General features: G+C 52.2%; 1 protein-coding gene across 2 annotated transcripts in view; it reads right to left on the bottom strand.

Annotated features, from left to right (window-relative positions):
- Positions 1 to 8292: 8292 nt before the first annotated feature.
- VMP1 (vacuole membrane protein 1) overlaps positions 8293 to 25905 on the bottom strand; it is a 64570-nt gene continuing 46957 nt past the window's right edge. For both annotated transcript variants that reach the window (XM_053274844.1, XM_053274845.1), the window contains 3 exons: positions 23216 to 23277; positions 10525 to 10624; positions 8293 to 9128 (listed from right to left, as the gene is read on the bottom strand). In XM_053274844.1, coding sequence (XP_053130819.1) covers positions 8985 to 9128; positions 10525 to 10624; positions 23216 to 23277 — 306 coding nt within the window. In that variant the 3' untranslated portion in view covers positions 8293 to 8984. The remainder of the gene's footprint in view (positions 9129 to 10524; positions 10625 to 23215; positions 23278 to 25905) is intronic.

Here is a 25905-nt window from a genome sequence, read left to right as displayed (position 1 = left end):
CGGGCCCATCTCCACCCCTCTCAGCCCAGTCCTGCCTCACAGGATTGTTGTGTGCAGACACGCACGCTCTCGTCAGCTCCTGGCAGGAAGACCAACACAAGAAGCCTGTAAGTCTTCTGTACCATCAGGATTAATGCGCCACTGAAAGGCCCCTGTGAACCAAACAGTCCCAGTTAGAGGGGGCTGCCTGCCGCTGCTCTGGATGAGTCCCTGCTTTGGCCTGGGAACTCCTTCCAGTCAGCTTCCACTGGAGGTGGGTAAATCTGCCGTGTGTCTGCCTCAGATGTGCTTGCCCGAAGGGCACACACAATCATGACCGATGGGAAGAGTGGTGGCTTGCCGCTGGCCACTACAGGAGTCCACGGAAGAGGAGAAGGTTTGAACCAGAGCCTTCCTCATTGCCCAGCTCTTCCTCATCACCACTGGCGCTGGCTCAGGCCCCAGAAAGCTGCACCAGTTGGGCACCTGCCTGCCACGCAGCCGTTAAAAGGCCCAGGAACCCTAGACACCTTCCCATAAAAAGATGAAGCTTCTTCTCCCCATCTCCACAGAGGGGTATAGTAAAAGACCCACAGGTTGTCACTGTCTCAACTGGCACCTGGTACTCGACAGAAAACAACCTCGCCTGAGATAACATTGTCCCGGCTTCTTTTATTGCTCAAAACTTTGCATAAAAACCGCTCTCGGGTTTTCTCGATGCATTATCATCTCTTCCTGTTACTCATTTCCCCAGCTCAAGCCCCTCTTGCGCAAGGCACCCAGATCTTTCCACACAGGGCTAATCCTGCACACCAAGGAAGAGGCGCTCAGGCCCGGAGCGAGGCGGCAGCAGGGAAGGAGAGAAAAGCTGGCTCGGGAGCAGAGGAGCAACACGGATCGCTCTGAAAGGCTTGGCAAAAAGATCCCACTCCCTAACGGGCCTCAGCTCCAATTCTGTGGCGAACAGCAACTGATATAAACTAATATAAGCAAACAATGCATTCTTTACATAGCTATGTCAGTGAGCAAAGAGGTTTACAAAGTGCGAGGGGATGGGTCCCTGCCCCAAGGTGCCTGCAATCGAATGCATACTCTCCAACTATGTACCATGGTAAAGTAAGTGGGCCATCAAGTCTATTTCGACTCCTGGCACCCACAGAGCCCTGTGCTTTCCTTTGGGTAGAATCCAGGAGGGGTTGACCATTGCCTCCTCCAGTAGGAGATGATGCCTTTCAGCATCTTCTGATATTGCTGCTGCCCGATACAGGACCAGCGGGGATTCGAACTGGCAACCTTCTGCTTGTTCGTCAAGCATTTCCCCACTTAAGGTGACCATGTACCATGAACAGTCCCTATTTTCAGTCCCTGGTTCATTCATTTCACAGGATCTACTCTCAGGGAGGGGAGTCCAATTTCCCACCTTGGGCCGATTCTTACTTCATCCTTGTTCACATGGCCAAACAACGCATGTGACCTCATCAAGTCTCTGTAACTCTACGCAGAAGCAGGGCACCAGTCTCTCTCTCTGCAGTCACCACTTCCTCCTCACAGATCTCCAAGAAATGGGAACAAATAAGCCGTTTGTTCTCACATTTGTCGAGAGGCAATGTGGCCCAGCAATCCTGGGGGGAAACCTCGGAACTGCACATCCCAAACAGGTAACAACTATGCCAATTATACTAGCAGTGTGTGTTACATTTCACACAAATATAAAGAACATGCATTTAGATGCAAGGCCGACTCCCTGAGAATCTCAGCTTTTACGACACACACGACAAGTTTCTAGCCCTCATGGTGGGAGGAGAAGAGTGTGGGTAATGCCCCATGACATCTCGGAAGCCAGAGTGGCGGCTGAGGATGATTTCTCGCAGCCAAAGGCAACGGGGCTTCCGTTCCTTCCCTGTAGAGAGCCTCACTTCTCCTCGGGTTTAGCCAAATCAGAATGAATGATGGGGAAACCGTAACACACAACAGCACCAGAATGCAATCACGAAGCAAGGGAAATAGCAATAGCAATAGCAATAGCACTTACATTTATATACCGCTTTATAGCTGGAGCTCTCTAAGCGGTTTACAATGATTTAGCATATTGCCCCCCAACATTCTGGGTACTCATTTTACCGACCTCGGAAGGATGGAAGGCTGAGTCAACCTTGAGCCCCTGGTCAGGATCGAACTTGTAACCTTCTGGTTACAGGGCAGCAGTTTTACCACTGCGCCACCAGGGGCTCTTATAAATGACGTCAACTTGCCTAAATTCTAGAATTAAGGCAGGCGGACCTCTGGCTTGTGGGATCCATTTTCATTTGTAATACCACGGAAAACTGAAATTGTAATTTAACCATCAAATTCTGGCGCTCCGTGGTGCTTGACAGAAAACAGGCCTCTGCCCTGGGGACCCGCCGTATAGACGGGCCCCACCGCAACAGAGGAAGGGCACGAGGTACGTACAGAGGCAGCTCCGAGCGTGTCAGCGGGGAGCACAGTGACGTGTTCAGACAGCGAAGGCCGTTGGAATCGGGCGGACGTCATGTGGGGCAAAGGACAAGCTCACACCCTGCTCCAATCCTACAAGTCTGTTAACACAATGAGGCTTTTTTTTTTCCCCAAAGAGAATTGCTAATGCTTCAGAGTCTTTGGGGCTTTTATCCAATTGGCAGCCTTGCTGTTTCAAAACATGTCGGCCAAACCCAATTCCTTGGCTACAAAGAACTTCTCCGCTGGCAGCAATCGGCACAAATATCAAATGTTTCTGTTACTAGGGGTTTTTCCCGCTGCAAGAACAACCATCTCCCGCCCGCCACCAGATCTTTGCCTAATCGGGAAGTTGGTGGTCAGTGGCGAGAGTCCTAGAGGCAGGTGTCAGGTTGAAGCAGTGCTCCCTTATGTGTGACCACCCTATGGAACTCATTGCCAAAAGACGTTTATTCCGCAAACAGTGCGAGAAATGAACACCACCTGGGCTTGTTTGCTCTGGGGTCAGAGAATACCGATGACATGAAATGGCGCCACAGGAGTCTGGGGCAGATTCTAGGGTACAGACATGGGCCAGGGCCCAGAGAACAAGCAAGAGTGGCACCTGATAGGTGATCTTCTCACCTGAGGAGCCCCCTGGAAAGCTGCCAGCCCAAGGTGCCCAGAGCACTCTCTGAAAACGACACCCTGCCAAACAGGGTTGAAACTCTCACCTTCCAGACACAGTCTCTGTACATCCACCAGCATCCGGGCAATCCACCTCTTCCTCTTAATGCAAGTCTCCGCCACAAAAGTTTTCAACGGGATGACCAGCTCCACCGGAAACCAGAACCAGAGCCATGTGAAGCCGGTGACGCCACGTCAGGCCTTGCAAGGAACACTGAGCAGCTGAGAGCACCCAGAGGCGGGCACCTCTTTGCAAAGCACGGTCACAGAAACGGCCCGCCTCATCATGCAAAAGGCCATAATTCTTCACCAGCAGCTTCTCTGTGGCAATCTCAGCCTCCCAGACAAGTGTGTGATCCAGGCCCTCCCGTTCTTTGAGAAGCACCTCCAGACCCTTTCCAAATTTTAGCTCCGAATTCTCTTCCTCCATTGTTAAATCTGCCTATTCAGTTTGGGGGCAAGGCCTTTTTGTTTTGTTTTTTGAAGTTTTATGTACGTCCAGCACCTTGTTTCTTAGATGCATTCTAAGAACATTCGTCTTGGGCATCTGAAAGCAGCCAGAAACGATGCCTGAGCCATCAACTGATCAGTAGATTGAAGGAAGGTTCTCTTGGCAAAAGGGTAAGTTTTGTCAGGAGGAGAACATTTGTGTGGCTGAAGCTTTCTGCCAGTTTGAAGGCGGCCCCGTTATCTGCATTTGCGGGCAACCACTCCCGGTTGCTCTTTGTCTGCTGTGTCCTGCCAAACCACCCCCGCCTTGTAGACTGTAGGCTCCTTGGGAACAGGGACCCAAGTCTTGATTCTCAAGTTCCAGAAAGCGTCATGTGCATTGGCACTCAGCTAAGCACCACTCTCCAGTTACAAGGAATGATCATTCCCCCCTCCATCCCCTGCTAAGGTTTGAGTGGAAGTCACCTCAATCTGGGACACATTGCTACAGCAGGTAAGCTTTGTAGGTGACTTGGAATGAAGGCTACTCAGGTGATACCTTTAGTGCCTAAAATGCATCCAGATCACCTGAGGACATGACTGAAAGCATGTTCTTGTTCCGGGAAGAGACACGCTCAGACAGGGGACGGGCAGGCAACCTGATGGAGAAACATTCCTACAGGAGATCTGGGGAGATCCGGTGGGCTCTGGCTGCGGAAGGAGCTTCCTGTGCAGTCTCTGACCCCAGCAGCCGGACGGCTCCGATGGCCCTTGACCGTCCTCACACCAGAGCACTTTGTCACGGCTCTCAATGCAAGACCCAGCTCAAGGCCCCGCGAGGGCAGTTTTCACACAAAAAAACCCACCCTCATGTTTTGCTAGAAGTCCTCCTGTTAGCCATCTGTGGGGACTCTCTCCGCTCAATGAACAAAATGCACTCTTCACATGCCTAGGGGTGCTTTCATCAGCTCGCTCTTTGTATACAGGGTGGAAATGCTTGACTAACAAGCAGAAGGTTGCTGGTTCAAATCCCCGCTGATACGATGTTGGGCAGCAGTGATCTAGGAAGATGCTGAAAGGCATCCTCTCACCCTGCGCGGGAGGAGGCAATGGCAAACCCCTCCTGTATTCTACCCAAGAAAACCACAGGGCTCTGTGGGCGCCAGGAGTCGAAATCGACTTGACGGCACACTTTACTTTTAACTTTACTTTGCTGGGACCAAGTCTCAGTACAAATGTTCTTCGCTAAAGACCTAGAGTCCTAATCTATCTTCGGCTGGAAGTGGGTCCCACTGAGTCCAGTGTTGCTTCCAATTAATGCCAAGAGGCAAGCTATTGACTCAGCGTACCTAAGAGCCTGCTGGGCCCATCCCCTGCTCTCCATCAGGAACGTTCTCCAAAATACACGCCTTGTGTGCCAAAGAGGGCGTGCAGAGGGGAGCAGCCCCAGGCCGTTGGGGTTCTCTTCTTCAGGAGACTCATCAGGCCCGAGTTTATGCATTTCTGGAAGCATGGGAGATGTCTGACAGCCAGGGGAAAGGAAGAGACAAGCACGGTGTGTGTATCATTGCCTGCCTCACACCCTTAGGATAGGGCAGGCTAGAAGCTGGATAATGCTCAGGACAAGCGGAAGACGCTCTTGAAATAAACCCAAGGGGATATGTTGCCACCAGAAATGCCATTTATTTCATTCCATCAGCCAATAGTTGCAACTCTTTCAATTGGAATCTTCCATTTATTTATTTCCTTAATTTGGTCATATAGTCCCAGAGCAGCGCCGCCCCCCCCCCGCCTTTGTTCAGTCAGAAAGAGTCACAATAAACCAGACACTCAGAGTCCGTATCTGAGCCGATCCCTGCGGGGAATCGAGCAGAACAATCTGCACACACAAGTGAAGCCCTAACAGCTCTTGAGAATGCAAGCGATTCCAGATTTTGAAAAAAGGCAAGCAAGTATTTGTGGGGATCCTGACTACAATATGCGTTGTTAAGGACAGGGGTGAGTGGTGGGGAAAGGACGGCTGTCCTCATACATTTCCTGCTAACACTCAAACTGAAGACCAGAGTTCTGGTCTCCTTGCCATGTGTTTTAACCTGATCTCTCTTGCGGTTCTGTCCTTCATGACATCACGTCCCAAGGTTTATCCCCTCAACACATTACTACACATGTTATTGATTATTATCCACTCGACAGGAGAGCTACTCTGTGTCCCAGGATGGCTTCCCCTCGCCACCTGACCCCCCTGTCCTGTCGGCCATGACTCCATCTTCCGTGGACTGCAGGACTGGAAGGTTTCTCAGTTTTCCCGACTTGAGAAGAGCAAGCCTGTTCTGTGACTGAAAGAGAACTCAATTGAGCTCGAGTCAATTGTGGTTTCCTGATACCCAGAAGCAGCAAATCCAAGGATGGCAAATAAAACAGAGGGACCTAAGAAGCTGCCATATACCGAGTCAGACCATTGGTCCATCTAGCTCAGTGTTGTCTACACAGACTGGCAGCAGCTTCTCCGGGGTTGTAGGCAGGAGTCTTTCTCAACCCTGTCTTGGAGATGCTGCCAGGGACCTGGAGCCTTCTGCTCTTCCCAGAGCAGCTCCATCCCCTAAGAGGGGAATCTCTGACATTGCTCACACTTCTAGTCTCCCATTCATATGCAACCAGGGCAGACCCAGCTTAGCTAAGGGGACAAGTCAGGCTGGCTACAAGACCAAATGGAGCACACACTAAAGCCCCTGCAGAAACCGCCTTCCCCTACTGATGGCGGCAGTCACACCAGCCCTCCCCGCCTGCCCTGGGCCTGTCTCTGATCTTGAGGTGGAGATTCCAGGTCCCGGCAGGGAGCCTAGCCTCAGAAAGGATCCTGAAACAAAAGGCTCAACATTTCTAGTAGCGGCTCACTGAAAGCCAGTGCATGATATAGGCAAATAAACACATCAAATCACTGGGTGGTTTCAAAACAAACAAACAAACAAAACAGGCACTTTAGGGAAATTTTGCCACATGGTTTTTCTGTCCCTATCGCCACGCTTGGAGTGTAAGCCAACCGAGCAACAGGAGCAGACTCGCCTAGGCAAGTGACTGCTGCACTGAGGCTGGTGGCCTTGCTAGAGGGGCAGACCCCCACTGGACTGTGGCATGGTTCTTGGGACCTCGCTACCCACCAAGAGGAGAGGGATTTATTTCCGCTTAGAAATTAAAACCAAGAGGCATTTTGCAGTAGACGTCTCTGAAGTGGGATGTCTCCTATGTTTCCAGAAATGGATGCCTCCATATCCAATGACTCCACATTTCTCACTAACACATCCGAGAGAGAACTGACGGCACCCACCATGTATGTTCCGTTCCTTGACCCTTCTGACCTGCGGAAACAGCTTTAGACACACTGCCCCAGACGTGGCCCAGGAGACCAGTGACTATCCTGGAGGAGAAAGACCAAAGGTTTCCATTTTGCTCTTTTCTGTCCTGGACACACACACACACACACACACTGAAGACACTGGCAGGTAGATGGATGAACACAACAGTCAAGGTGAGAGATACCAAAATGTCAGACAGCCTACCGACTGTTGTTGCCATGAGATCCAACAGTCAACATCAGTCTGATAAGCTATCCGACAGGAAGGTACACGCCATGGAGATGTGATCACGACGGGAGGCAAGTAGGCAGCACGAGGAGGAGGGAACACACGACGCACACTGATGACAACTTGCTCGACAAAAAAAACTGGGGGCGCATATACAGCAAGGCGATGGACTGGTCTGGCATTTAGCGGGGATTCAAAATGCAGATAGAGAGGGTGGGTGGGTGGGAGGGGATGTCCCAGGCCTTCATCCCAAACAGAAATGCGTTGGGGTTGAGCCTCTGAACCGACAGACGCAGCCATCCCTCGGGCCAGTCGGGAAGCACTGGATGGGGTTCTGGATGGTGGTGGTGGTGGTGGGGCCCTGTTGGTTCCAGCAGACTGGTTAAGAATCGTTAAGGCAAACCAGTGACAGGTAAGTTGCTCACTGCTGTTATGCAGCCAGGGACGGGAAGAGAAAGCCAGAAAGCGAGAACTCAAGGGTCTGGGAGAAGTCCAAAAAGACCACACACACAAAAACGCCCCCAGGGCCATGGAAGGCACATGGAACAAGCCGACAAGCAGAGGCCTACTGCCACATTACAAGAATGAGAGGCGGGGTGGGGGGAGTTCTCCCTCTGCATGCAATGAATGCACACCCCAAAAGAAGGGCTGAGAGTGTGACTGAGGAGGGGGCTCCCTCTTTAAGGGGGCGGTCTGATGAGACTTTACAGAGCTAGCTGGGTTCCCTGTGTATGTATGCAGGGTTGGGGGGGGGAGGAGTGTGGAACTCCCTGCTGCAGGCATTACCCCAAAACAAAGCCCAGACATCCATTGCTGTGAGTCAACATTAAAAAAAAAAACAACCAGCACATTGAAGATATATTTGAAGGCTGCTTATTCCAGTTACAATCTTCTTGTATGCATCTCCGAATGATGCCACACTGGGATACTTTATTTAAGATAAATAAAACTGATTGAACTGTGTCACAACTCATGCTTTCTGTTTCATTCGCAGGAAAGCTCTGAGGGTGGGAATCCAAGGACAAAAGACCCCAAAGGACCCGAGGAAGCATTCAATAGACCACAGTGGGAATAAACGTGGTAGTGAAACCAAAGAACAGGAACAGGAAGTCCCTGAAGAAGACGAGGAACTGCTTTAAAAGACCGAGACAAGAAGGCCTAGAATGATCCAAGGTGATTTTATGTTCGTTGGTTATCGTTTCATCATCATCATCATTCTAAATATACAGAATTTAAAAAGAAACACCAAATCAAAACACCAGTACTCCAGCAGTTGGACGGCACCCGCCTCTTAGCTCACTGCCATTCTGAAGTTTAAAAACGGCGCTGCTGCCTGAGCCCCACCCCTGAGAATGAAATGGAGGCCTTCGTGGGAGGGGGGGGCATGTCTGTGAGTGAGTCCATCTAAGACCTACTCAGGGAAGGTTCGGGAGGACCTGGAGATCACAGGGGGGAAAGGGCGAACCTGCCCACCTCAGAAAGGAAAACCGAATGGCTGGCGGGCCGCCCGTTATCGAGGAGAGTCCGGAGTTGTGCTACTTGTTAAAATCAGTGGTTTCGAAAGGAAATTATGGAAAGCACCTATGTTAAAACAAGAGCTTTAACACCCCCTGGTACGTTCGACCGGGACAAAATTTAAACAAGAGCATGTAATTTACCTTTGATGTACAAAACGGGAGTCAACGAGAATCATCTACTAATGGAAAGTTACTTCAAAAAAGAAAGAAAGACAGAAAGAAAGAAAAGACCCAGGATGAGAGTTCTCTCTTCCCGCTCCCTCCCCGCCTTTTTCAAATAATGCCGGTTTTAAAGGAGAGGCTGGTCGACTGGTCCCCCTCCCGCTCCACACCCCACTCATTTGGTTTTCTCCTCCGAGTGCATCCGCTGCTGGAGGCGCTTGGAGTAACTTTGGGCCATGGAGTTAATAATGGACAGGATGAAATAGCAGACCATGACAATGACTAACTTTTCAAACATCCACGACAGCCAGTTTTCACCCTGCAGGAACAGAAGGAGAAAAGAAAAAGGGGTGGGGTGGGGGAGATGCAGGTTAGTTAGAATGCACCCCCAAGGCATCCTCCCTCGCCCTCCTTCCAGCACCTTGAACTTCAGAGGCCCTCGTCCTAGCGGGCTTCCCCCGCTCCCGCCGTCCCACCTGCCACAGAAGCCCGGTGTGTTTCCGGAGTCCTGGGCGGTATCCCAAGCTGCCCTTTCCTTGGTTCAGACGGGGGCCGGAGAGGGGTACCCCGCGGGAACGGAGAGCCCCCGCAGCTGTGCTTGGCAGGAGAAGGCGGCAGGCAGCCTTTGGGAGGGAACGTGCTGGCTGGGACGGCTCCTCTCACGGAGGATGAGGAATCCCCAGCAAGCTTCCGAGGAATGCCCGGTGTTCTTCAGAATGGGTCTTGGAAGCCCTTGAAGCCATTCCTCGGAAACACACGTGCTCCCTCGGAAACAGAAGCCAGTGCCAAACCCTGGCGGGCGCTCTCCCTCCCCAGCTTGGCAGAAGAGCGTTTCCAGGCTCGCTGCTTGTGCGGAAGGGGTGGATTCCGAGTGAGCGCACTGCTGCTGCCGCCTCCTCCTCCCGCGCTCTGACTGGCACCCATGCCAAGAGGCCACCCTCTGGACCATTCAACACATTCAAGCCCAGCGGGCAGCAGTGGCTGCCGCTGCCGGCTGGCAAGGGTTTGGGGGAAGAAGAGCCCGCCCCCGTGAGGGTCTGGGGGCTGCTGCTTCTGCCTGCTTCCCCTTTCGGCTGTGCAAGCAGAAACTGACTCAGCAGAAAGCGGGCTCCGCCTGAGACGTCTGCCAGCGGGCGAGAGCAGCGCTTGGCCGAAGGAGGGCGGCAGCACCCAGCGCCTGCAGCCGGATTTCCTGGATCTGCCCACCTTTCTTATGCAGGGCAGGAAAAAGGGCTGCAGAGAAGCCGGCGGCCTCTTCCCGTCCTGCGGACGGAAGACTCTTCACACGCCCGGGCGGAGGGCAATGGCGGGATCGCAGGGAGCAGGCACGCCATGAGGAGAGCCCCACTTGGGGATTTCGTTCTTAGCCAATTACTGCGCTTGGACCCTGCAACTGTTCAGAGTCTCCCGCGCCCGCCCGGCCTTTGAGACAGCCGGGGGGGCATGAAATGCGTCTGCGGCTTTGGAAGCACCCTCAAGGAGACGGAAGCGGGAGAATCAGGGGGAAACGGTCCTGTTCTCTGGCTGGGGAGGCTAAGGACATTCCCAAGCCCAGCCCCATTCAGAGCAAGGCGGAGACTCCGTTTCCGGGTCCAGGGGGGCACTGCAGAGCCCTGCCGGCTATCCAGGGAGGCTGCAGGGTCTCTGGGATGGGAGCGGCAGAGGGAATCCTTCAAAGAGGGGAGCAGGGAAGGGGAGAAGCCAAACCGGCTTACCTGGGGTGCTCCGTCCACTTTGTGATGCAGCTTCATCCGCTGAGCTTCCAAATACTCTTGAAAGGGCTTCTGGAGAGAAGGGCCCACAGTGGGGACGGCGCTGCGGCCCGGGTTTGCCCCAGTGAGCAAGAGAGAACATTGCGGGGAGGAAAGGGGGGGTGGGGTGGGGAAGAAAGAACATGAGGAGGAGGATCTGTTTAAAAACGCAAAGCCAAACCACACACACACACACAGACCCACCCGCATCCGCGAAAATGACCCCCTTAAAGTGGAGGCACGTGGAGAGAGAGAGTGGAGAGGAAGGGAGGGAGGGAGGGAGGGAAAGAGCAAGGGTAGGGGGCAGGCAGCCTCCTAAGCAAGAGGCTCTCTGGCAGCCTGAGCTGGAGTTGGGAGCAGCAGAGGCAGAGGTGAGATGCCAGCAGCAGCAGCAGCTGTACTTCCTTCAGGGCAGGCCTCAGCTGAGAGCAGGAGAAGCCCGAGGAGGAGGAAGAGGAGGAGGAGGGCAGTGTCCTGGCACAGGAGGAGTGGAGGCCCTTCTCAGAAGCCCAGCCATTTATCAGCCGGGGTTCCTGCAAGAACTGGTTTGAACCGATTAGTAAGGAAATGACTTGGGCTTGTGTCATTCGCCCCAGTTTTAAAAAGAAGCGCCCCCCCTCCCTGGCTCTCCGGGGGCGGGCCCAGCCTCCAACCAAGTCCTTATTAGGGCAATTCCTGCGTCATCCCCTTGTCCAGAGAAGAATGCATTCGCCCAGGAGCTCAGAGCCACCTCCCACCAGAAGCCAGGCAATAAAAGAGAAGGGGAAAGGGAAGGGGGGGGGGGGAGAGAGGGAGGGAAGAAGAAAAAACAAACAACCCTAACTAGACCAAGGGAAGAAAAGAAAGTGGATGATGAACAAGAAGGGAACAAAGGAGGAGCTGTGGACCTGCCTTCTGAATCATGCAGGCTTTACGGCCACCGATGACTCTGCAGAGGAACTCAGTGGACTGCACACACCTTGACCCGGGGGCAAGAGGAGGGGTGGGTGGGTGGGGAGCCCTCCACAGTACTTACGCCCCACTGCAAAAGAGCCACCCAATGTCCGGACCCACTCACAGGCTTTTGGGTGGTCCCCTGTTGCCCACCACTCACCCCTCCCCACGCCAAAGCAAGGTGTCCCCTGCACCCCCTCAACACCACCAAGCAAGACTAAAGCCTGGGGCTAGTTAAGAATTCGGGGGGGACACACACACACTTTTCTCCCCCCCCCCCAGAGGTGAGGGGCTCAAGCCAGGGGCACAGCTAGGGGAAAGGGGGCCCGTCTTCACCTCTTTCCCTGGCGGCCCCTCAGAGTGAGAAAATAGGGAGGGGTGGAGCTGGCCCTCAGGAGCCGGGGGCCCCGGGTTCTTTGAATCCACCCGCTCAATCACAGCTACGTCCCTGGGCTCAGCATGGCAGTCAGCTCAAGGCCCCTGGCCCAGCACGTGTCTTGGGCTTGGACTGGGGAGACCGGGTTCAAATCTCCCTCCACCACCAAGCTCCCTACACTCTGGGGAGGGAGGCCTCGGGCCGGACATTATCTGTCCGTGTCACACACCTGGCAGGGTCGTTGTGAGGCTAAAGGGCAGGGGATGGCGGGCCAGGCACTCAACCCGGAGACCCCCAGAAGAAGGCGGCAACCCCTGAGGTGTTCCTTGCTCTGTTAAAACCACGGAAGGGTCTTTTAATAAAAAGCACCAGCAAAAAGCAACTAACAAAGGCAACGCTGAATGAATTGCTCTCCCTTTGGGTGGCGGCTGAAAGCATCACTCCTCCTAATGGTCAAGAGATTGCTTCCCACTACTGGGGCTCCAGCTTTTCTTTTGGGGTGTGTGTGGCGAAGGCTTTAAGAAACACCCCTAAAATGTCCGTACTTTATCAGTGCTCTTTTAATGATGAAGTCACACGTTTTTAAGTACAAAGACCAATTTCTCTCTTCCCTTCTTGCCTGTCCAACGTGGCCCCATGGATCCTTTGGGAAACCCAGCTCAAGCACCCCTCAATGTAGATCCAGACCTGTCACGGAAACAGCTCTTTCAAAGAAAAACAGTCAGCCCCCAAGCGGGTTCCCAGTTTGTCCTGGACCAGTGCTTGAAAAGTCGAACTGGTTTCATTCCACAAAGAGAATCTTTCCCAAAAAATGGTTTTTCAGGGACTGTTGACAGTTCAAACCAGGGACCGGCTTTGGAGCTTTCTCTTTTAAAAGCAGATTTGTCAAGAGAATGGGTCTATTAACTAAGAAAAAGCGTTCTGTCAGCTTTCCCAAGCTGCTTAAAAAGTTGCAAACCAGACCGATCACCCCCTTAGCTCCCGAGGATGACTCGCACACCAAAGCAAGTCACTTTTCCAGGATGACTCGCACAGCAAAGCGAGTCACGGCTTTCAGGAAAATCGCACTCGGGTTCAGTTTTCAGATGACACAGAAGACCGAGAGAGAAAGAAGCTTTCGAAAGGTACTCTTTTGCTGTAGAAACCTAAAAATTAGAACTGCTTAGACAGAGAACTGAAAAGACTAGCCAGAGTGGATCAACTCTTTTAATTGCCGGACTAAATCCATCCATTGGCAATTAAAGATTAATTGCTGATCAAAGCTTACAGCCTTCAAGATGGGAAGGTTCCTTTCTGATGCATCTGGGTTGTTCTCAGCCTTTTATATTCTTTTTCCCGGAACAGAACAGCAGTCCAGAATGACAACCTTGTAAATCCATTGCTCAGTATAAATCTTAGTGATTTTGTGGCCTTTTGGGGACTGGTTCTGAAATTACACAACAGTCTTATCTATTTAAACTTACAGCTTGTCTTGGAAATGTGCATCATACATTTTTAATATCGATGAAAAGAACTTTTTTAGAAATGACAAAGCTGGGCCTTCTGTTCACACAGGTTGGTTACTTCTAACTCCTGCTGGGCATTATAGTTTAGATTATTAATTAATTATTGAAGTTTGGGATGCCACAGAAAAAGCTACAGCAGCTGAAATGATTTTTCCACTGTTAAACGACGAGGTTTGTTTAACACACAAACCAAACAAAAACGTTTGAGCAAGAGTTTCAGGATGTTTTATTCATTTTATTATTTATAATTTATTTTCAAAACTCAATGGGTAGATGGTTTCAAAGCGGGGTTCTTGTATTTGTATCACCCCAAGTAATGCTAGAGAGGTTTTGCCTTAGTGTGGCAAAGGCCACTGTTTTGGAAACTACATCAAGAGCTACAACTTCTACAACGACCTCAGCAACCATGCGCAAGAAGCACATGCTGAGGAGCGACAACAGAGTTCAGGGTTTCTGGAAGCAAAGGCACTCTGGGGCTCAGGAGAGAACCCTCTGGATTAAAGTCGGCAGAGGAAGAAACGGCCCCTACTTTCTACCTGGGGCTCTTAGACATCCAGTTAAAAAAAAATCTCAGCATCTCTTGGTCAACAAATCATTTTTAACTTCAAAGCAAATGAAGAGAAATAAAATGCCATTCATAAAACATTATTCAGGGAGCCTCACTCTGGAAATGAGGCAAAGAGCCTTCTCTTAAAACCCTGGTGCTGGGATATCGTGGCAAGTTGTTAAGAATGGGACTGTTCAAAACCCTCCTAAGGAATTCTTCTTATCTTATCAAAATTAATACTGCCAGATAAGGCTTGGGTGTTTTTTTTAAAGCTACCAAATTCACCTCAAACTTCATGTTGGAATGAATTCAGTGACAACTAGATATCCCGGTGAAAGGCTGTGATCATTTAATCATTATTTTTATGATTAAAATAAAATCATAAAAATGGTTTTTTTTAATGATCATTCAATCATTTTTAAATGCATGTATTCTGTAACAAAACTCAATCACCGCTATATACTAGAAATCACTTTTGACAAATGTCAAACTGGAGGAAAAATTTTATGATTAAAATATTCTTTTTTATATTTTAATCTAAAAAAACATTATGTCAAGTTTATCAAGTTTATGTCAAGTTTATCAAGTTTACCATCCTAAGAAAACCAAGGGAATGATCCATCCATGTGTAAGCACGGCTAAGAGTTCAGTGGGGAACCTTTAATGATCAATTTTATTTGTTCATTTCTCTGTGTAAACCGCTCTGAGCCATTTTTGGAAGGGCGGTATAGACATTGAACAAATAAATGTTCAGAAATGTGAAGCACTGCAACCCAATTCAACACCAAATCATGTATACTGAAGCAATTGAAATAAATTGGTTTAAGCCTTCTTATCTGTGTTGGATTATGGCTACTGCTTACTAAAAGGTAAAGTTGTGCTGTTGAGTCGGTGTTGATTCCTGGTGACCACAGAAGCTCTCTCTCTCTCTCTCTCTCTCTCTCTCTCTATATATATATATATATACACACATACACACACACAGTGGGTATAGGAAAGAATCACCCCCTTTGATAGACCTTAAATTCTGGTTCCCTTACATCCTGAAATGAAAACACAAAGAAAATTCCCTTCACCAGCTGTACTTATCCAATGCAACCTATAACATCCAACTGAAAAACATCACAATTACAGTCCAGAAAAAGTGTCAGAAATAAAAAACAAGAATTACTGAGATTGAAAAAGGATCACGCCCCCCCCATGTCAATATTTTGTTGAACCACCTTTTGCTTTAATAACAGCCTTGAGTCTGTTGGGATACTTCTCTATCAACCTTGCACATCTAGACGGAGCAATATTTGCCCACTCCTCCATACAGAACTGTTCAAGTTCGGTCACATTGGATGGTAGGTCAGGACTGCCAGGGATCTTCCCCCAGGAATCCCCTCAGCCTGGCTGATCACAGACGCCAAGGATGGAGCCTACGCTACAGAAATGCTGTGCGTGGCTGATTACGCAGAGGGATGTCGCTTTTGCTTTTATGGTTAAGAAACGGGTTCAAAAGAGGCTCACCGTGAACGACGAGAGAATTTGAGCCATACTGCTGGAGATGGGAGGGCTGGGAGAACACAGTCCCTTGGAAATGGCGCCGAGAAAGGCCGCCCTGAAGGGGGGACGGCCAGAAGAGAAGAGTCTGGTCTACCGACGACAACACCATCCAGGTTTCCCAAAAGGCAGGTATTGGTGGGTCATTTCAGGCTCGCTCAAAAAGTCTCTGTATTTTGAACGTGCTCTTGTGAATCATGCCGCCTGGGTGTAGAACGGAGGGGAAAGATGGGCCAAAGAAACCAGCAAGAATGCAGGTGCGTCACGATGCCCACACAGACCTCGCTGCCTTCAGAGGCGAAAGCCACCAGCTAAGGCGCCTCAACAGGGGGTGAGGTACATTAACGGAGGAGAGATCTCTCCTTGGCCCTCAGTCATGCTGGCCAATGGAGACTCCATGTTCAGAGGCAGTCTACCTCAAGATACAGTTGCGGGAGAGGGGGCCATTTGCTGCTCCGCTCTGCCACGCTGCCCTCGTACCAAGAGGAGGCCGTGGCGGGAATGGGAGGTCATGGCAACTGTGGAGCTTACCCTGTGGAACCCAGAAGCCTGGGGGTCCCCCTTCTCTTTCTCTGCCCCGTAACAGCAAGGCAGGGCCAGAGGGTGCCTTGCTGAGCAGAGGAACATAGGGAGCTGCCATTTACTGAGTCAGACCCTTGGTTCAGCTAGCTGAGGATGGTCAACCCAGATGGGCAGCGGCTTCTCCAAGGCTGCAGGCAGGAGTCTCTCTCTGCCCTATCTCGGAGATGCTGCCAGGGAGGGAACTTGGAACCTTCTGTTCTTCCCAGAGCGGCTCCATCCCGAGGGGGATATCTTGCAGTGCTCACACATGTAGTCTCCCATTCAAATGCAAACCAGGGCAGACTCTGGTTCGCAAAGGGGACCACTCATGCTTGCTCCTACAAGACCAGCTCTCCACCCCGAGGCACTGTGGGGGAGAGAGTGAAGCGGAGGAGGGCTCCTGTGCCCCACGTCTGCCGTAGCACCTGCTTCCCTTCTGCTGCACAAGCAACCCAATCCTGCTGCAAACGTGGTGCTTCTTTTCCCAAGGCCTCTTTCCCCCCACCCCCATGCCAAAAGCAGGCCCAATGCCATCCCGGGCTGTTTTAACAACTCCGCACAAAGACTCGATAAAAGAACGGCCCCGTTTAGAGCCAAAATTGGCCCGCGCTATGCCGCCAACGCAGCAGGGCCGATCGATCTCCTTCCCAAACGGGGCCACGCGGCCTCATGTAGGAGAGAGATCGGCCCGTGCTGCATTGGCAGCGCGGCCTGAACGGCTCTCCTTGCCCTTAAGGGAGGGACAGTCGCTCTGGTCCACGCTGCCCAACGCAGTGCAGGCTGTTCTCCCTTCCAAACAGGGCCACACAGCTCCGTTGGGGAGGGACACCATGTCCCGCGGTCAGCCTTTTGCTGCGCACAAATAATTTTGAGAAACATATACAACTCAGAAATGACTGGTCAATTTCCTATCTTATCGCATCTAGAATTTTTTAATCCCTGCAGGGAATTTCAAGGGCAAAGAAGGAACCCCTGCAGGGCCTTTCAAAGGCAAATAGGGGAATTTCTGGGCACAACCCGGATCCGTTCAAAGGCATCCTCCTCCAGACCCGCCAAACAGGTTCCTTCTGGGAAAACGCACAACAGAACCGGGCAGCCCGAAGCCAGGGCGCTGGGACATTTCCGCCCCGCTCTCAAAGACCCACCTCTCTCCTCCCACTCCTTCCACCTGGGTTGCATGAATCTTGAAGCAGACCATCCCTCCCTTCACGGCCAGCCCTTTTTAATGAGCTGCCATTTCCTGTAATGATAAAAGATCCTTGCAGTCTTTAAAACCGCTGCCCGTTTCCCTGCCGCTCCCCATCCACACAGGGACAGGCTGGGCACCTGGTGACTCACTCAGCCCAGGAGGCGGCTGTAAACAGCTGCAGCCAGGAGACAGAGCCGGGCTCCTTCCAGAGGGAGGCTCTGGGCCACTTGGCCACCGGCACTCCCCCCAGGGTAGAGTCGCCACGCCCCCCCCCCAAATTCTGGGTTTCGCCCCGATTTTAAGCATCTCACCCAGATTGCTTAGACCAGGGTTGCTTAACCTTGGGCCCCCAGATGTTGTTGGACTCCAACTCCCAGAATCCCCAGACATGGCCTCTGTGGCTGAGGATTCTGGGAGTTGGAGTCCCACAACATCTGGGGGCCCCAAGGTTAAGAAACCCTGCCTTAGACCACCCAGCTTTCAGTTACTCCAAGTGAGTCCATGCCTCTGGTAACTTCTGTGCTGGGGGGAGGGTTCCTGGCTGACTCTTCGCTCGCTACCACACACTGGCGCCTCTCTGCAGGGGGCACCGACGAATCCTGTGGCTCTTTCACGCACGCAAGAAGTCATCCCAAGAGTGATGTACACAGGCGTGTGAATGGGGCGCAGGGCAAGCGGGCATCCTGCCTGCAGTGGAAGCACACAGAGCAGAGCTCCCAAGTCTCCGGGTAGCTGGATGTGGCCACACCCCCCCAAGCGGCTCTAGATTTCTGAGTGGCTGCACAGGGCGGGGGAACTGTGGCCTTGCCTACGGGTCGGATGCTGCAAGAAAATGGTTCAGCACGGCACAGCGGGGAAATGCTTGACTAACAAGCAGAAGGTGGCCGCTTCGAACCCCCACTGGTACTATATTGGGCAGCAGTGATATTGGAAGGTGCTGAAAGGCATCAGCTCATACTGCGTGGGAGGAGGCCATGGCCAACCCCTCCTGGATTCTACCAAAGGAAACCACAGGGCTCTGCGGGCGCCAGGAGTCAGAATCAACTTGACGGCACACCTTTACCTTTACCGAGTTTTAGCCACCGAGTGGCCCAAGGTCTGGAGGCAGCTGGACCTTTCCTCAAACCCAGGACAGCTACACAGAGACACAAACTGGGGGATAAAAATCAACTTGGTGTGGAGCGACTTTGGGGGCTCCCCGCCGCTGAATACCACTTCACAGCTTGTGACAAGGGGCTTGAAATTCACCCCTGTGGAATTCTGGAACGCTGTCGTGGGGAACGTTTCCCTCTGCCTCGGGAGGACAGAACACCAGAAGCTCATTAACTGTCAGGCAACGGAGAGAGGAAGAAGAAGAAGAAGAAGAAGAAGAAGAAGAAGAAGAAGAAGAATCCGGCAGGGTGCAGCCTGCCCAACACGAGCAGACGTTCGACTTTGAGAAACGCGCTCTTGCCAGGAGCTTCCTGGGGCACGTGGGGAAACACCACCCCTCCCCAGCCAAACATGAATTGCGTTGAAAAGGTGCTTTTGTGCTTTTATACACAGTCATGTCGCCAAAGGTTAAACAGGCCCCCCGCCCAAAATAAAGATAAAGATAACAAGAAACATGGACACCAATTAAATCTGCCTGGCTATTAAACAAAAAGGCGCAGGATAAAACGCCTTCCATTCATCACCAGCTTCCTGACGGAATCCTCCCTCCTCCAGCGAGCAGGTGGGGTGGCAGGCAGCCAGAAAGGAGCAGAGGTCACGGGACACATTTCGAGTGGCCTGCAGCCAAGTACGCTTAATTTCATACAAGGAAAGCTCTAAAATGTCTGGCCCTGAGAAGAATCCCCACCCGACCCCACCCCACCCTCAACTGGGCTTTGGGGTGGCGCGGGGGGGGGGAGAGAAAGAACTCTGTCTCACGGAGGAACATAGGATGCTGCCTGAATCGGGATTTGCCCCGAGTCCGACCCTTGGTCCCTCTAGCTCAGCATCGCCCACTCTGACTGGCAACAGCTCTCCAAAGTTTCAGGTAGGGGGTCTCTCTCAGCCCTACCTGGAGATGCTGCTAGGGATGGAACCTGGGACCTTCTGCATGCCAAGCAGGGGCTCGATCACTGGGCTACAGCCCCATCTCCTCAAGGGGAGTCTCTTACAGAGCTCCCCCATGCTGTCTCCCATCCACCTGCAAACCTAGGGGGACCCTGCTTAGCAAAAGGGACATTTCACGCTCGCCTCTCCGCTCACCCTGGCTGCCATATGGGGATCGTAACATTGGCCTGGCAGGAGGGGTTCCCAGCCTTGGGTCCCCAGATGATGTGGGTCTAGGACTGCCCTTACCCCAGCGGCCACTGTGGCTGGGCCAAGATGGGGAGCCTCTGCCTTCCAGAGTTGGCGTGAGGATGACTTCCAGGATAATGCCGGGGAAGAGTTCAAACACTGCTCTAGAAATGGTACGTACGAAATGCTTCGAAGGAATACAGCTTGGAAAACTCTGTTGGGTTGGCGGGGCGGGGCGGGGGGGGAGCACTGTACTGGTGCTCCATATAGATTTTCGGTGGTGTTTTTCTCTCTCTTTCTCTCCTCGAGGAGAGCTGGTCTTGTGGTAGCGAGCAGGACTTGTCCCCATAGCTAAGCAGGGTCTGCCCTGGTTGTATACGAATGGGAGACTTGATGTGTGAGCACTGGAAGAGATTCCCCTGAAGGGATGGAGCCGCTCTGGGAGGAAGAGCATCTAGGTTCCAAGTTCCCTCTCCGGCATCTCACGGGACTTGCATTTTGGGCGGTATACAAATATGTAAAATAAATAAATAAAAGAAATAAATACGTCTCCAAGCTAGGGCTTAAGAGACAGAGAGACTCCTGCCTGCAACCTCGGAGAAGCGGCTGCCAGTCTGGGTAGACAATCCTGAGCTAGAGGGACCAAGGGTCCAACTCAGTTAATGGCAGCTGCCTACATTCCCTCTGTGAGTGGATGGCTACATCTCCCCCGGAATAACCCAAATTCAGAGCACAACCCAGAGAGAGTGAAGCACTTTCCAGTTGTATTGACTTCTGAGGGAGCAAGGCAAGCACCGGCCGAACTCAAAGCATGCTTGGAAAAGCACACTGCAGTCCACAGGGCACAGAAGTGCTTCGCTCTGACTGGACGGTGCCCAAGCCGTGTCCAAAACTCAAATGAACTGAAATTCATGCAGCCACCAGGTTCAAGGACTGGGGAGAGACATCTCTGGTTTGCGTTTGCGAATGACGAAGCCGCTCCAACTCTAGTAGCGGTTACACATGTTTTAATAGGCTACCCTGGAGAGAAACTGATGAGGTAATGCTGGAGACCGCACTTAGAGGGGGAAAGAATTTTTTAAGTCAAAGCTATCAGGACATTCCAAAAATCTTCCTCTCTCCTGAGAACATTTTTGAGCCCTGACATCAACAGTCTAAGAAAGCGCTGAATCCAGCACCAGCTTTGCAAAGGCACAAAGAGACGTACCAAAAAAACCCCAACCCAACCAAAAACCCTCTCTCCAAGGCTGGGGAACCAGGGTGGGGGAGAAGGCTGTCCAGCCCGCTCCCGAAATCTCTGCATCTGAGAACCTCTCCGTGACAGCAGAGCGCGCCAGCCCTGCCCGAAGGTAGCGAGACCCAAACCACGCCGAGTGACGCCCGCATCAAGAACAATCATTCATAAACATGGATTAACAGATGCTCTCTTTGTTTTCTTTTCAGCAACGACACGGAATCAGGTTTGTCCCAACGCTTCAGATGCTCCGGCTTCTTTAAGTCGCGCCCCCCCCCCCGGGTCAAGTTTACATACTTCCAGACATTCCAATCCTGACAAGTATCTTCAAGACAAGACCCCACCCCTCCCGCTCCCCCGAACAAATCAAGTGTGTAAATCCTGGGTATTTGCTCTATCAAGCTACATGCTGAGCAAACAATACTGCTAAGAGCACCAATCCCAAAAGAACCTAAAATGGGTCACTCTGGGGGCACTGCCACTATTTAATCTTGTTTTAAAAACACTTTTTTTAAAAAAGAAAGAAAAAGGGAAAGAGAAGGGATAAAGCAGAAAGGAAAGGGGGCATAGAGATCGCAGAGGTGGAAAGAAAACAGCAGACAGACACTGCACACACCAGCTTTTCAATGCCGTCCCCACCACCCCCCAAGCCTTCATCAGGAGAACATGGTAAAGCCTTTCCGATCATCAGGGACTCTGCTTCCTACTCTGCGGTTAATTTCTATTTCCCTGGTTTTTATCCTGTCCTATGCATGCTTGTAAAAAATGCTTTCAAGTTTCAAACATGAACACTGTAAAAATAACAAGCCTTTGGTCCTAAGGTTCAACAGTTGCACACTGCAAGCAATGGTGTGCTTCGCGAACTGGCCCCAGATGGATCCAAACTGGTTCAGAGCATCTGAACAGGTTACTGAACCCCTTTGAAAAGGCCGTGCCTGACCTGGAGAGTTCAGAAATGATGACGACTCTGAACCGGACAGGAGCCCTAATGTTGAATCTGGTTTGACTCCTTCACTTTGTGGGTGAATTCCAGGCGTCCCCACTGCCAGGCCTGGGAGTTCCCCAAGAGGAACCCGGCTCAAAAGAACCGTAGCAGAGTCTTCTGCTCTTCTTGAAAAGCAAATACGCAAAATGCACGTGGAAAACCAACAGACATCCCAACTGAAGCATCAGGGAGGGTGTGGCATGACTCTTAATTAAAAGTCCCAATTCCTTGATGCAAGGTCACCTTGATGGCTTATGCAAGGTCACGCCCTACGGCTTCCTGGTCAACACATTTACAAAAGGACACCCCTCCCCATGTGCTGATTCTGTGCACCTTCCCCCCACTTCCCAACATGGGGGGCAGCCGACACAGGACATGGGCCCAGAGATATTTCAGAATAACAATAATGGCACACCGGTTATCTGCACCCTTGCTCAATTTCCTGCCCATAAGAGTCAATACATTCTTCGTTTTGAAACAAGTCTGAATCATTTCCTCGCTCAGCTGGGACCAGGCGAAAAATACTCATCTCCCCCCCCCCCCCCCGGCAACACCTCTAGAACAGGGATGCTTTATCCAGGAAAATGAGCAAGTTCCTCCCATGAAAGAACAACATGCTGGGAGCAGCCAGAACAGCCACCTCCCCATCTTGCCGACGGCTGCTCCTTCGAAATTTCCGCACAGTGTCCACATTCCCGCCCCAGTCCCTTCCCTTGTGGGTGGGGTGGGGGGCTTTGTAGCCGTCAACAGCTCTTCCCTGGTTTGGTTGCTCAAGCCACTAGGCCACACTGCTCATTGTTTGGTGGCCAGGGCGGGGCCGGATCCCACTCTGCATGGAGTGGAAGGGATGCTCTGCTGGAGCGGCTTCCTCTTCCCCTGGTTCTTCCACTCAAAGCTTCTGCCCTGGACGGAATCTCCTCTCTCCTCCCTGGTCTGTTTCCAGCTCCCATGGAGCCCAGGGGAGAAGGAGGGCTCCCCCTCCCTCCCTCCCTGCTCAGTGCCACCTCTAACAGGGATTCCCAGATGTTGTGGACTACAACTCCCAGAATCCCCAGCAGCAATGGCTTTTGCATGGGCATTATGGGCGCTTAGAAGGCCTTCCACCAGCTCCCTGATGCTCTGATGGCTTCAGGGCCCTGGAAAGTTCCCGGCCTCTCCCCGACTAGCAGAAGCCAAGTCGGTGACGGCAGGCAGTCCATAGACCCCAGTCTGCATTGGGCCCTGGGTCTCTCCCCAGGGATGGTGCCGTTCGGGTGCCCTGCACCCTGTGGGCACAGGAGGAGGGTTTTGGTGGCAGCACTTTTCTGCTTCACACGTCGAGGCATTCGGCCAGGGGTGTAGTGGAGGGGGGACCCACAGGGATGGAGCACCGACACTTCTCGGCTTCTCTGGCGGTTACGGCGGCGGGGGGGGGGGCATGGCCACGGGGGCTGCCATAGAGAGCGCCTTCTGCATTGGCAACGACATCGCTGATGTCGACACTGCTGATCCAGCAGCTCAAAAGCTACTCACCCAATTAGAGAGACCATCTGTTCCACGATGTGTTTGCTGAAGGTTATAATCACAAAGAGTTTCTGTAAGGAGGAAAACACCAGTCAGAGAGATACGTAGCCAGAAGGGGAGCCCAAGCGATGCATCCGAACAATCTGCCTGTCTCCGATGCAATCCAATGCAACCCGCCTGTATCCAATGCAACCCGCCTGCCTCTCCTGCTTTTCCAGAGGGGTCGCCCCATTAGTCTGCAGCTGCCCAAACGACAGGGTCTCGTGGCCAAGCTGAGCTCAGCAGTGGCCACATCTGAACCCTTCACTGGGAGAGCATCTCCTCTGGCCTTGTGGTAGTGAGCATGAATGGTTCCCTTGCTCAGCAGGGTCTGCCCTGGTTTACATTTGGATGGGTGGCAAATGGGGCAGAAAAGCTGCGAGGGGGCATCCTCCCCCTCCAGTGGGCATCCCGGATTCCCAGATGTTGTTGTTGACTAGAACTCCCAAAATCCCCAGCAGCAATGGCTTTTGCTTCTTGGTCATTATGGGAATGGTAGTCAACAACATCTGGGAATCCCTGTTAGAGGGAACACTGCTAGCCTCAGTCCTAGTTTCATTCCCTCAGGCCTTCTAGTGACCAAAAAGATCCCCATTTTCCACTTCCTGGCTGCTGTTTTTGTTCTTTTCGCTGGGCGATGCTCTGCAGCCACGATCCCCGGTGACGCTGCTGACCCTGCTTCTAGAAGCTGCCTCGCCACAACACTGGGATATGAAGGACTCCAATAAATAAATGCTCCTCAGTGCCTAGGGTCCTGGCCACCACGTGCAAGCAGCCCGCTTGCCAGGATTCACAAGTTACAGTTCAGGAGTGGGGTGGCAGTAAGTGGAGTGTTATTTCTTTCCGTCAAGAGTCAAACTTTTGATGAGAAGTGGCATACTAAATGGAGTGTGGGGTGGGTGGGAGGGACAGGCACAGTGCGTAAACTTGATTTTGTGGTGCAGATTAAAAGGCCAATTAAACGCAGCAGTGAAACGGACTGTGGTGGGCCCAGAGGCTTCCTGTCTGGGATTGTGGGGGGGGGGCATGTTGGTGGAGAAGGGATTTAGCTGTAAATCTTCTAGGACGGCGACAGTTCCGAAAATCCTCGACTGCAACAGGAAATCAACACACACGATGTGCTTGGAAAAACACAAAGCAAGTTCCCGGCGGCTTGGAAAAAAACACACACACACACACCTATGACAAGCGGGAGATTTATCCGGTGCTGAATTCTCTGGGCAAAAAAGCATTTCCCCCTAAACCGCAGATCATGATAAATGACAGTGTCTACACACAGACACCCAAACCCCACAGAACAGCACGTCCTCCAAGATCCTGCTCCATCTTTGGCCTCTTCTCCTCAGAGAACCCTTCCTGCCGGGGGGCTATTCACCCCAGAGAGAATTCTGGGCAACATCCTAGAATTGGGTCCACAAAGAGCTACGGCCTAACAGATCTGGCCCAGCCCCCTACTGAATCAGACCCTTGGCCTGCACTGACTGGCAGCGGCTCCCCAAGAAGGTAGGCAGGAGAGTCTTTCCCAGGCCTGCCTGGAGATGCTGCCGAGGAGTGAACCTGGGACCTCCTGCGTGCAAAGCCGGGGTTCTGCCACTAAGTTATGGCCCCATCCCTGAACAGGGGAAGGTCTTACAGTGCTCACATGTAGTCGCCCATCCAAATGCAAAGCCCTTAGCAAAAAAGACCATTCATGCTCCCTACCACAAGATCAGCCCTCCGTCCCTCCTGAGAACAGCTCCCCGCCTTATAATAAGGGGGAGTCAAGGCTGCAGTGCTGCACTGGTTACTAATCCATTAAAAGGCACCGAAAAAGGTGCTACGATCCACCCAGCAGCAAAGGAAGGGAGACAGGTCTTTATAAGAGAGGCTGGCTGGGAAGGGCTCTCCTGACGACGGCAGGGCCTCTCCTCTCCCACATGGGAGGGGATGCCTCTTCCAGTTAGCAGGGAGCCTCCCTGGGGGATGCAGAACAGGGCAGCTCCACTTCAGCCCTCCGGCTGAACGGCCTCGTGACCCTGGTTGTGGCAGAAGCCTGCTCCATGGACCCAAGTCCCTTTGCACTTCACAAACGGGGCTCAAGTGAATAAACCCCACCCACCTTTTCTTAAATCCATGCAGTGGGGGGTGCCCTCCCCCCCCACTCCTCACAACCCTTCCTGTCCGACGAAGGCCATCCTCGGAGCAAGACGGAAATGAGTGATCACATCTGCGACCAAAAAAGGCACATTCATTCTGACTGTGCAGCACCTTTTTCTGATTGAGTCAGAGGAAATGAGAAAGGGGTCTAACCACCTTGTGCGGAGAGAGCGCCTGGCAGGCCTGAGCACCCGTTCAGTGAGTCGCTTTGGAAGTCTACATGACAGCTTTACTTTGCGGCGGGGGTGGGAGTTGCCTTTGGGCGACAGGAGCACAAACCTGCAGGTTGAGTGTAACCCGCGTGGCCACCTCTTCTTCCCTTGCTAGCCGTGCACTGGTAACCTCTAGGTTAGATTCAGTGTTCCCTTTAAGGCGCGCGCGCGTGCGCTCACAAGTTTTTGGAGGTCCACTCAGTTCATTTTAGATCCCACTCAGGTTGGATCAGGAAGGCCCCATTCTGAATGCAGGTGTGAACACACTGCCTTGATACTGCCACCCAGAACAAAATTCATTCCGCACACAGA

This window comes from Hemicordylus capensis, chromosome 12 (assembly GCF_027244095.1).
Source record: "Hemicordylus capensis ecotype Gifberg chromosome 12, rHemCap1.1.pri, whole genome shotgun sequence".
Taxonomy (NCBI): domain Eukaryota; kingdom Metazoa; phylum Chordata; class Lepidosauria; order Squamata; family Cordylidae; genus Hemicordylus; species Hemicordylus capensis.
The sequence above is the reverse complement of the archived record's forward strand: the minus strand, read 5'-3'. Positions and strand labels throughout refer to the sequence as shown.